At 35.9% G+C, this 12,687-nt stretch overlaps 1 protein-coding gene across 2 annotated transcripts in view; it reads right to left on the bottom strand.

Moving 5' to 3' along the window:
• Positions 1–238: 238 nt before the first annotated feature.
• The window catches only part of LOC122055950 (alpha/beta hydrolase domain-containing protein WAV2-like), a 55,031-nt gene continuing 42,582 nt past the window's right edge, over positions 239–12,687 (bottom strand). For both annotated transcript variants that reach the window (XM_042617652.1, XM_042617653.1), the window contains exons 7-8: positions 943–1,196; positions 239–732 (exon numbers count right to left, since the gene is read on the bottom strand). In XM_042617652.1, the coding sequence (XP_042473586.1) occupies positions 957–1,196 (240 nt within the window). In that variant the 3' untranslated portion in view covers positions 239–732; positions 943–956. The remainder of the gene's footprint in view (positions 733–942; positions 1,197–12,687) is intronic.

The following is a 12,687-nucleotide window of genomic DNA, read 5'->3' as shown; positions in this document are numbered from 1 at the left end:
AAAATTTAATTTTTGGCTCCCAATAATCATGTTCACTATATTTGAGGTAATTTTTCTATAGCTAACTTTAATAAATCTACTTGATTCCTCAAAGTATATTTCTCTACCCTGAGTTCCTTGATCCTACTTTCATGAACTTCATTGAAATGTGTAAGTAAACTAAGTTTGGTCTTCGAGCTAAAATCTCTTTCTTTAATCCCTTGTTCTTAATCTTACAACTTGAGGATCTATAACTAACTTAGGCTGTTGGCTCACAAACACCTTATCGAATTGCACATTAGACAAATAGTGCAACTATCCATATAGCAGTAAATATTAAATTTACAACTTCTGGTGCAGTCAGACCCATGAGCACATTGCACTTGATAGCTAGGGAAGATCTAATCACTTACCACTGTTATCTACTTTGTGTCCACATTAGGTTCTTTGATCCCCAAAATATTCTAATGACAAAATTACAGGTATGATGATTGTGTCGGTTAAACTCTCAAATTTATTCCATGCAAACAAATCTGTTAGGTATTTAGTTGTGGGAAGCCGAAGCAGATGATAGCCACACCTTCCACATTTTCTGTGTGCTTAAAAAAACTTGCTGAACTGCCTTGATGAACAGCACAACCAGATGGCTGGTTGGTCACGTTTAAATATAGAATTGCTGCAGCATCTTTGGCGTTTGGTTTGCATACTACACAGAGCTGGTCTAAAGTATTGCAGATCACCTTGTTGCCACATCTACAAGGACATGCACATGTCAAGAAGTAGCAAATACATACAATTGTCTAAAATTTCCACTGCTTCTATAATTCAACAATCACCACATAGAGACATACATTAGATGAATAGTGCAACTATCCAAAAAGTAGTAAATTCAATCTATCAACTTTTGGTGCAGGCAGATTTACGAGCACATTTCATTTCACAGATAGGGAAGATCTGACTTACCCCCTTGTGGTCACCTACTTTGCATTAGCATTAAATTCTTTGAACTCTGCAACATACTGGTCCAAGAACAACTGGATTGTTCGCCAATACCGATCACCACCAGAGTACCATGTATCCATGTGCATGCCATTTGGAAAATCCACAAATCTGCAATCCGAGTTATTTTCTATAGCTTTAGAGTGCAGCATCTGCATCTGCAAAGGGGGAACTAACTCATCTTGCAACCCAGATAGAAACAAAATAGGCTGTTCAATCTGCATGACAAAAAAAAACCTGTAAAACATCTCCATCCACAACTATTTGTTTAACAAGCATATAGATTAAAAATATGGGAGCAAAATTTTCAAAAGTAAATATCGAGAATGGCATTCCAATGTAGGGATGTGATCCTTGTTGAACTATCCTAAATAATCCCATAGTTTGATGATGATGAAGTTTTAACATCAAAAGTAAACATTTATAGACAATGATGGTTTGTCAATGTGGAGACATTTTAGATCAGTATCAGATTCCCTCTTAGATTAGATGGTTCATGGGAGAGGTTTCTAAATATGATTTGTACATGCATAGTATTGCACTCTGGTATTTAGTCTGGAGTTTAGGCCTTTGGAATGGATATCATTATCTTGACTATTAATTTTTTGTTGATGGCCAAGAACTACAGATCACTCTGCTGATTTTAATAAGAGTACATTACTATTCCTAAAACACGAATCTCTGGGAACAAAAACTTTGAAAAACATATGCAGAAGACATCATAATAAATAAAAACAATGTAACTCTATCACAAATAACAAAAGGAAAATGCAAGCAGAATAAATATTCCAACAGTTGTAATAGACAACTAGTACTCGTTTATGCAAACAACTCCAGAATTTAATCTGTTAATCTTGCTAAGGAAGTTCAATCACAGTTGACTTTCTCCTAATCATCACACTCCGCTCTCTTCAATTGTGTCATGTAGTCATTCATTTATTTATATCACTTGATATAAATGAATTTGAAACTCCATCTTGGTTGGGCTCATTAAACCTAGTTATTAACTCTAACATCAAGCATAACTGAAGTGTCATCTCTTTTCTTAGCCAAAAAGAAATTTTTCCTTGACAACATCAAATCTTATTAGGTCACATAATTTATCTCCTTGTTTTTTCTTCTTATTTTTATTATTATGTAGCTATTTTAAATCAAGCATAACTAGGATATGTGATCATGTATGCTTATGGGAACCCTGCACGTGTTTGCTGGTGCATATGCAACCACATGAAAATATCTTTAGAGCAATTATGGGAACTTGTACACATGAAGGTCGACCAAGCGAGACACTACTTCAACTGAAGAGGTAAATGGACTATAATTCAGATAATATTAAGATGGGCCAGCTCATTTGTATGAAATATGAAAAGGAGCAGAGTGAAATTCATTTATATTTTGGAGATGGGTTATGAGGGAACCTAAAAGTTCGTGGAGTATTTTTATTTGTTCTCTACCTGACTGTTTTTAAACACTAAAAACTAGCTTGCTAACTGTCCTAGTCAAGGTTTAAAATATCATGAGTTTTGGTCAGTCAAAATAGTACAAGCCGGTACCATATTGTTCTCACATTCAACGCACTTAAACATGCTTCAAAACATTTTGAAATGAATTTAATAGAATTTTAATCCAATAATCCTCATTTGACTCAGTTTGTTTAACTCTATAAGTCTCTACCAATCATAAAGTCAATTGAACAGCAAAAAGTTACAAAATACAAGAATAATTTGACTAGATTACACCTTATTACTAAAATGAGTGCTGTACATTTAATAGGAGAATTGAATCATGTAGAATCCTATAGAAATTAATATCATAATATTCCAAGTTCTATATTAAGTAATCCTCTCGTAATATCTGATACTAGAAACATGTATAAGATATGTATCTCAGCTAATCACTAGCAGGAGTTAGCTTGACACAATGAAGTTAGATCAGTGTTTTTTAAAACGTGTAGCGTTGGTTCATAGCATTGCTATCTTGTCATCACGGAGCGTACATAGCGAAGCGCATAGCGCAAGTTTTTCGTGTACATCAATTTTTAAATTTGAAAAAACAAAATATACTTATATAAGTAAAATAAAAATAACATAACCTAAAATTAATCATAATAATTCATTACATGTCAAAATATCCAAGACCAATAATTTAAAAAGTCTTATAATTAAAACAACATAACTTCATTGTGTCAGGAGTTAGCCTGACACAATGAAGTTAGATAAGGTATAGGTACAAAATATGGTTACATTTCAATTTCCCCAGCTTTTTTATCATTCTTCATTGTTAATGTTGGTGCTCCAATGTATTTCCTCTTCCCCTCCACCTCCTAAGTGTTCTAGCTCCTCCCCATAACCAGTAGATGAAATCAAACAATGATTAATAGGAAGAGAACCTTCGTATCTCAACCAGTACCAACCATTGGTGTGTCTCCTCTTCCCCTCCACCTCCCAACTGTTCTAGCTCCTTCCCATAACACCAGTAGATGAAATCAAACAAAGATTAATAGGAAGAGAACCTTCGTATCTCAACCAGTACCAACCATTGGTGTGTCTCCTCTTCCCCTCCACCTCCCAACTGTTCTAGCTCCTTCCCATAACACCAGTAGATGAAATCAAACAAAGATTAATAGGAAGAGAACCTTCCCATCTTGACCAGTGCTAACCATTAGTGCATATCCTCTTCACCTCCTTCTTTTTATAGTGTTTCATCTTCTTGTAATAGGCAGAGACAGTTAAGGGAAGTGAATTTTCGAACTCGATTAGTTTTGAATGGTAACGGCCAAGACAAGCCTTATCTGGCTTGGTATCAACAAAACCATATCAACACAAGAAACACACTAACATTTACTAGTTTCGATACAATATCAGTATCGACTAACAATTGGAATGCCCATGAAACAATCAATAACCAAGACCATACCAGCCTTATTAATTTTTGCAATTAACAGAAACACAAATCCCACTGACAAAAACTCTCAAATTAGTACTAGTGCATAATGCACATTGCACTTAAGTTAAACCATAGTAACACCCAAAAAAGACTAGTATCTAGCCTAGAATCACCAAATAATCATCCAACAACAATTTATTAGAATATATGGGAACAACTTCCAGGTCTTTAGCAACTTGGTTGCCAACACCTTCAATACCATAAAACACTTCAATCACATAATTTTAAAAAAGTGCCAATCTTACTGCATATATAAGCTTGGTTTTTTGAGACACTCAATGAAGGTGTAAAGCATAGGAACATATTTTGTCTCACAAAAATAGAATCATAAATTTTCTCCTTCCTGGAACCTTCATTGGAAGCCTCATGCACCAGGCATAGAACTCATTCTATTCAAGTAGGAAATGAGCCCAAATATTGGATTAAATGGATCATCAACAAGTCAGATTTGATTGCTTCTACAACTTGGCTATTTTCATCATCCAGGATCTTGCACTTATTAGACTTGGCAATGTCACTGATTTGTTTCTCAAGATGTTTTGATTATGTTTAAATTACAACCATGCCAGAGTTATCTTACTAATATTTATTGGACATGAAAATCAAATAGGTAAGCAAATATTTGTTGGAATTATAGACTGCTTATTATTAACATCTTAACGTCCTAACTATTAGATTGAGGCCAACTAAACCTAGACATTTAAGATAATATGCATTGATGGTTCTATAAATAATCATCTCTAAGAAAGTTCAAGACTAAATTAAAGGTGCAGGACAAAATTTTGCAATAGACATCAAACTAAGTTATCCATATGTTCTCAACACCTTAGAACTTGAAGTTGAGAATGGCTAAAAACCATTAAAATAACTGAAGATTGATTTTGGTCATCCTGACAATAGATAATTTTCATGCCAATTTCTTTTATTAGAAAATAAGTCAGTAGAAAATGATTCCACATGATAAGCATAGGTTAATTTAAAGTGTGCTTAAATAACACATGGCTTGGGTATTATTTGAACAACTTAATTAATTTAATTACATTGACCCACTTCCAGTCAAAATACCAAGTTGAATTGACGTATAGATGGGCTTTGCAAGTTGTACAGTGCAAAATTTACACTAATCAAGTACGTTTTTCTAAGTTCAAATTCTTCTGCCAGTGAATTTTCTTTCCAGTTTTGGGTTGCAAATAATATTGAGAGAAGTCATCCATTTTGGATATAATTTGGATATGTAACAGGAAAACAACAACAATTTTTGCTTGTATATGATTCAAAATCTCTTTAAACCCGCCAATACCGATCCCACGTCTAGATGAAAAAGTCAACATTAAACATAAGTGAATGTTCTATGAATAGATCCATCAAACTATTATGTTAATGCTAAGTTGTTCCCCGAATGGAATGCGTTATAGAGTTCGACTGCAATATCTCAACAAGGGTCGCTACATTTCCATAAGAACTCGAGTGTAGGGTTAAAAATACAAGAATTCTCACGCTATAGGTTAGATGATTCGAAATCTCCAATTGTGCTAGGGTTTCAGTGTTTGACGGGAACAATGTTGTTTTGGTATCATATTGATGATTCGATATATGGTGTCGATGGTGAATTGGAGAAGGAAAGAAGAAAGAGATGAAAAAGATAAACAAATGTTTGTTTTCCATCTAGAATGTTATGATTTTAGCATTATCTTGTATGGAGACAAACTACCAAAAAATAATAATAATGTTTTCACAATTTTAGCATGCCAAGGATTGTTAAATGTTAAATGAAATGGTACTCATCAACACAACAACGTAAGAAATATTATCTCAGTGCCGAGTTTTATCAAATTTTGGTAATTTATTTTGAATGATACGCTTTGACCATTTCGCTCAACACGGTACGAAGGCTTAGTGTAGCGGTTGAGCCCCAACAGCATCAATCTAAGGAGTTGGTATCATGATCCCCCAAACTAAAATCCAAATGGACTCGCAAAGATTCCCCCACGCTACCTCACAACCTATCAAGAAAACCCTCTAGCTCCAAGCACCCTACCAACATCATGGTGATGCCCCAAAAAGCATTATTAATTAATTAACACAAAGGAGATTCATAGCATTCAAATATTGAGATGGGACACCATGGATCTCAATTATTGGGTTCAAACCAAAAAAACTAAAGTGAACAAACAAAAGTTCACTTTGAATTTTTTTTAGCTAAATTGATCCAGTTCTATTCAAATCAATCAAAATATAACATGTTTGGTTGGATAATCGTATATCAACCAAACCAAACTAAATGAATTTAGTTTTTTAAATTTATATATTATAAAATTCATGTTGTGATCTACAATTTGACATTTTAATTGAACATATTGCCAATATATTTTCTTAAACAAAACTTCTGTCAAGGAAAAGTTTTGATTCAACAACCCAAACTAAATCAAGTAAAACTGATGATTTAAGTTTACTTTCAGTTTGATTTGTAAGATAAGTTTATTGAAATTGGTGCCAGAAAACAATTATTGAAATATAGCATCCAATTATTTCAAACTAAATGGACACCCTTATAGATTCAAGGTAGTAGTTAGAGGGGGGTGAATAGCAATGAATTTTTAGACAAAAATTAGTCAAGTACAAAGCTTAAATAAAAAAGTTAATATGTAGTGGAAAAACAAAAGCAAAGTAAACCAATACTAATTAAAATTATTTAACACGGTCTGAACCTCCAAGTCTACGGCCTACTGACTAGTAAGTAAGTCCTTGAAAATCCCACAAGTCTATATTCTCCTTCTAAAGGCAAAGAAACTTATCTCATGAAAAAATAAATAAATAAAAATAAAATAAATAAACCTTAAGCCTTAAAAATAAAAGACTATTAAAGAACAATAAAAGACAAAATAAAGCAATGTGAATGTTGTAGAATGATAGCTTGATTGTTGCTTGATGATTGTTGGCCTAGCTCCTCTTTCCCCTCTATTTATAGCCTTCAGATTGAGCTAAATATCATTCACACGCTCTATTCAATTATAATAGATTCAGATCCTTAACAACCGACCGAAACATTGATCATGAAAGCCTTATGTACCAACTATTGTCTTCAATCGACTAAACACCTATCAATCGACTCAACTGGATAAGATCACAAATTTATCTTTTGGTTGATTATGCTTCCAATCAACTCAAATAATATTAAGTCAATTCAAATCGAATATAGTCATCTCACACCTGCCAATCGACACAGATGACTTGGTGCAACCTTATCCTCCAATAGTTAAGACCTCTTTGATTGACTCAATTCAAATAAAGAGTAGGTTGTTTCTGGCAATCAACTGTACAGTTAACTCAAGTTCCTTAATCATGTCAATCAAGCAATTCAAATTGAAATAGATCTTTTCTGTTCATACGTGGAAAGTCTACAATCAACTATGAAGTTGACTTGACTCCTCAATGAGTAGTTGAGCTTAACTTCCAGTCAACTAAATCAGTTGTCTGAGTCTGCTTGTCAAGGCTTCAATCATCGATTACAACCAAAAACACCATATTTTTTGGTCAAGTATATGCCTAGGTAAAAGTCTGCTAAAAACAAGATTACAAGTGGCTTATAATCTCTCAGATCTCACATGCCAAGAGTTCTCACCTTAGTGCTTCCTCCATCTACTAAGAGACCTTACCTCTGGACCTCTTTCACTTGCCAAGAGGCTTCACCTCCGGGTATTCCTTTCGCAAGAGACCTTGGCTATGAGTATTCCTCTGCTTTCCAAAAGGCTAGGTCTCTAGGTCTTCTTTGACTTCACCTCCACTCAAAGCCTTCTCCATTGACACCTACGCCACTTGAGCATCTTGTTAGCTCCTGTTGATCTTCTCCATCTACAAAGGACTTCTTAGACTTGTACATCTACCAACTTGTCTTGGGCTTCTTCATCCTCCAAATATGTAGTCAACCTTGGCCTAATTGAATTTTTTTATTTGCCTTCCTTATTTGTCAAAACTTGTTATACTTCTTATTTGCCAAGTATTTAGTCAACCCTAACCTACTTAGACTTTTCCAACTACTCACCTGCACTTATTCGCCAAGATTTTTACACCTACACAATTGACAAACTCATAGTCACAATATTAACCTAACTTAAAGTCTTTGTCAAACACATCAAAGTAACCACTACTTAAGGCATGAGTTCACCTAGTGATTGAAATACTATTATGTGTCATCCGAAACATACGATTTTTACCATTCCAACACGAGAGCGGTACCAGCACAGCACATGCAACAATTTCACATGCGTCATTACCGTGTCATGCGCGATAGAAGGAGTCGAGAGTGCGACGGTCGCGCGCAAGAGAAGGATCCGCGACTCCACAAACGTGGAAGGAATCAAGACAAACGCGTGACAAAAGGAATCAAATCAATTACTTCTGTCGATCGATTAATCAAAAAAATACTATATAAAGTAGGGAAGGCAGTGGCGAAGGCAACAAACGAGAGATCAGCGGGGAGGCAGCGGCCAGGCGATAGCAACGACAGCGAGGCAATAGCGAGGCAACAGCAACGGCGGCTAGGTGGTGGCAAGGCGACAAATAGGCGGCAGCAACAACGGCGACCACTCTCCGGATAGGTATGATTTCAATTTGAGCATAGTTGTTAAAAGCGAGCGGAGGCATACCGAAGGCATCCCAGATGTGCCTCCGACAACTTTTCGCAAAAGCCCAAGGTGTCCCGGAGGCATCCCAAATGCCTCCGACCACTCTTTACAAAAGCACAGTGTCCCAGAAGCATTGTAGGACGCCTCTGACGTCACTGGAAGCATTGTGGGGCGCGCTTCACATGCTGAAAGCATCGTGGGACGCGTCTGGCATCGCTGAAAGCATCACAGGACACCGTCAGACGCATGCAATGCCTGCAATTCCTAATTTAGTGAGGACAATCAAAAACTTAAGGATTTAATTAATTCAATTAATTCCCAACTTAAATGGGATATTTCGAATAGACTTTTATAAATGTTAATTAAATTATCCTAATAAAATATATAAAAAATATATTTAAATTTTAAAAAATAATAATAATAAATTTTATTAATTGATATTCTAAAAATTCTTTTTTTACTATTTTAAATTTTATCTAAAAATTCTAATAAATCAAATTTATATTCTAATAATTTTTTTATTATTTTATAATTTTTTTACTATTTAATTCATATTCATATTTTTTTTACTTTTTAAATATATATTATTTAAATTAATAATTAAATAAATATTTAATTTATATAATTATTATATATAAAGTAGCATTTTTGTAATAATTTATATACTATTCCAGATAATTTTTTTTTTTAGAATCAATTTGAGATTTAGATCCATGAATATTAACATATTTAACATTTTACTTTTAGGATTCTTGCTTCCTAAGCATATGAAACATATATTTTTGTCTTAGAATGTCTCTAATCTGTCTAGGAAATATTACCTATCCTTTATTTCATAAATTTTTGATAAAGATATGCTGTCAAGTTTATAATTCCTAAAAAAACATTTATAATCTTGTGCAATCATTCTAAATTGAGAAAGTTGAATTTATATTCTTAGGAGATTGTTTCAAGTTTACTTTATAAAAATATGTTATAGAATATTGCTTTTAGGACTCTTTATATACTTAATTTGTAAGTTACGATGATAAAGACATTCATGATGTTATAAAATGATGATCATTGCCCAAAATATGTATTATTCTTAATTTTTTACAATGCCTAAGTAATGACACCAAAACAACAATTTTATGATCCAACTTGAAGACGCGCACGTCAAGTTGAGAATCAATTCCATTGGCAATATTTGCATTGTGATATGATTAGACGCAGAAGTGGGGTCATATGCCTAAAACATCTTGCTGGTGGATATCCAGATGTTTCTAATTGTCTAAAACTTTCTCAAGAAGTTCGTCGTGCATTTAAAGAGGAACTTGATGGCAAAAAAAGTATTACAGTATAAACAACAACGACAACGTAAACTTGTTGATAGCCGAAGTTCCAAAGAACCAATTTATGATGAATTTAAAGGTCGTTGTGAAGTTCCAAATAACGAAGATTTTTAGCAACTCTCCCTCTCAAATTCAATATGAATATGAGCAAAATATATGACATAGAAGTGGCAAGTGATAGTGAAAGTGGCTCAACTACTGTAGTAATATTAGGAAGGAATGCAAGTGTTCGTATGACTTCAACACGAGGTGGTATTGGCCGTGTTTTTCCTTCTATGGGACGAAGATGTGCAGTTGATATTACTAATATTGATCCACTAGCATTCCTAAACCAAGCTAACAAACAAACCAGAATTGATGATACATGTGCAAAAGATAAGAAAAAATCGGTTAAAATATTACTAAATTTTTTCATTTTAATCATATTCCCCCTAATGCAGCCAACACATACTACCGTAGCATGCATCCAAAAATCTTATCCTGGTATTCAACCTTCAACTCCATATGAAATTGTCGATTCATATTTAGATAAACAAGTGAAGAAGATTAAGACTTGGATCCTATCATGCAAGATGCAATGAAGCTTATATGGGGTTACATTAATATGTGATGGCTGGACAATGTTGGGACCAAAATATAGCTAGAGGGGGGGTGAATAGCTCGGTGCTTGACGTTGCTTGTTTCTTCGAAGATGTGCGGCGGAAATACAAGAAACAAAAACATACAATGCTAACACTTGGAATTTTACTTGGTATCCACCTCATAAGAGGTGACTAGTCCAAGGATCTACGCACACACACACACCTCCACTAATAAACACTCCTTTTCGGTAACTACCGAAGGCGGAGAAGCCCTACAAGTTCACACTACAAGAAGAAAGGGAAAGGATGCACAAATACAAGCAAAAGCTTACAATGAGTATAGAAACCCTAACCCTAGCTTTCTTCTTCAGCTGTAGATCCGCCTCTTGACTTGGAAAACCTCCAAGAACCTTCAAGAACTGGCGATCTGATCTTTGTGGAGAAGCTGTGGAAGCGCTGAAGTGATCTGAGATGAATCGGTGAAGTTCTACTGAAGGGAACGCTCGCCTGCAGCTAAATACAACGCCAACGGTCGGATCCCGATCGATTGGATTGCTCTCAATCGATCGGGGAGGCTTTGGATCGATCCAGAGTACCTCTGTGCTCTGGGAATTTGCCTGGATCGATCAACGGATCGATCCAAGGCTTATCGCGACAAAACTCGCTACCCCAATCGATCCACTGATCGATTGGGGTCTCTGGATCGATCCACTGATCGATCCAGAGGCGTTCTGTGCGCTCTGCGACTTGCCCACTCGAGGCTTGTCACGGGGACCTTGCCAATCGATCGGCTGATCGATTGGGCATCAGCCAATCGATCGGCTGATCGATCCAGACTTGGTTTTTGTCCAAAACCAAGTCCCAAGCCCCCAAACCAACATCCAGTCAATCCATGACCTGTTGGTTCATCATGCCTAGCATCCGGTCACCCTTGACCTGCTAGGACTTCCTCACCAAGTGTCCGGTCAAGCCCTTTGACCCACTTGGACTTTTCCTCATTGTGCTAAGTATCCGGTCAATCCCTTTGACCTACTTGGACTTTCACCATATGTCTGGTCAACCTTGACCCATATGGATTTCCCCGTGCCTGGCTTCACTCACCAGGACTTCCCTTTGCCTAGTTTCACTCACTAGGATTTCTATTTTGCCTGGCTTCACTCACCAGGACTTTCACCTACTTCACTCACTAGGATTTTCTTCTGCCTAGCTTCACTCACTAGGTCTTTGACCTGGCTTCACTCACCAGGATTTTCCTTCTGCCTAACATCCCAGTTAGGACTTCCCAATCAAGTATATAGTTAACCTTGACCTACTTGACTCTTCTTCAATCAACCTGATCAAACCCTGATCAGAGAGGAATTGCACCAACAATCTCCCCACATGAACAACTGCACCTACATTGTTCATATGTCGTCTGCATGTATTGGCAAACATCGAAACCATGACCAAGACTCAAGCTTGGTCAACCAGGTCAACCTTGACCTAAGGGATATTGCTCCAACAATCTCCCCATTTTTGATGTTTGACAATACCTTTATGTTAGGCTAGTTCCATAGCCTAAAACTTCTTTCTCATGCCACTAGGTAATGAGAGCGTAAGTTACAACCTACATTCTCCCTCTAAGAAGGCAGACTCCCTCTTAGATAATGAAGGCCTAACTTAAACCCTACATTCTCCCCCTATTGGCACATATCACAACCATTTCCCACCTTTGGGCACACATCAAGGCAAACTCTCCCCCTGAAGAGTTACTCACCGTTGTTCACAACTTCACTCGTTGAGATCAATCCGATAATGAAAGTCCCATACCTCTCATTTTCCTTTAACCCTACATTCTTCCCCCAATGTGGGCAAATGCCCAACCTTGAGCATTCTTAATCTTAAACAATGAAGATATCCACTCTCCATTGTAAACAAATGTTCAACCTTGAGCATTTCTACGACAGAAGGTTAACCACCTTCCAAGGTGTATGAAAAATAATTTTCATGTCCTTAAAGAGTAACTCCCCCTAAAGACATGGTCGTACTTTCTGTCATTACACCAACAATGACTTGGAATCCCTAAACCTTTAGGAAATCCAAATTTAGAAGTTTTGAGGTTCAAAAGTTCAAAATTTGAATCAACCTCAATGTAAACTTCTACTTAGTCTCCCTTAACCAATCCATCCTTGTTTTCAACATGAAAACACCCTTTTTATGTATACAAATATATTTTTAGGGGTTTGG

This window comes from Zingiber officinale, chromosome 3B (genome assembly GCF_018446385.1).
Source record: "Zingiber officinale cultivar Zhangliang chromosome 3B, Zo_v1.1, whole genome shotgun sequence".
NCBI lineage: Eukaryota > Viridiplantae > Streptophyta > Magnoliopsida > Zingiberales > Zingiberaceae > Zingiber > Zingiber officinale.
The sequence above is the reverse complement of the archived record's forward strand: the minus strand, read 5'-3'. Positions and strand labels throughout refer to the sequence as shown.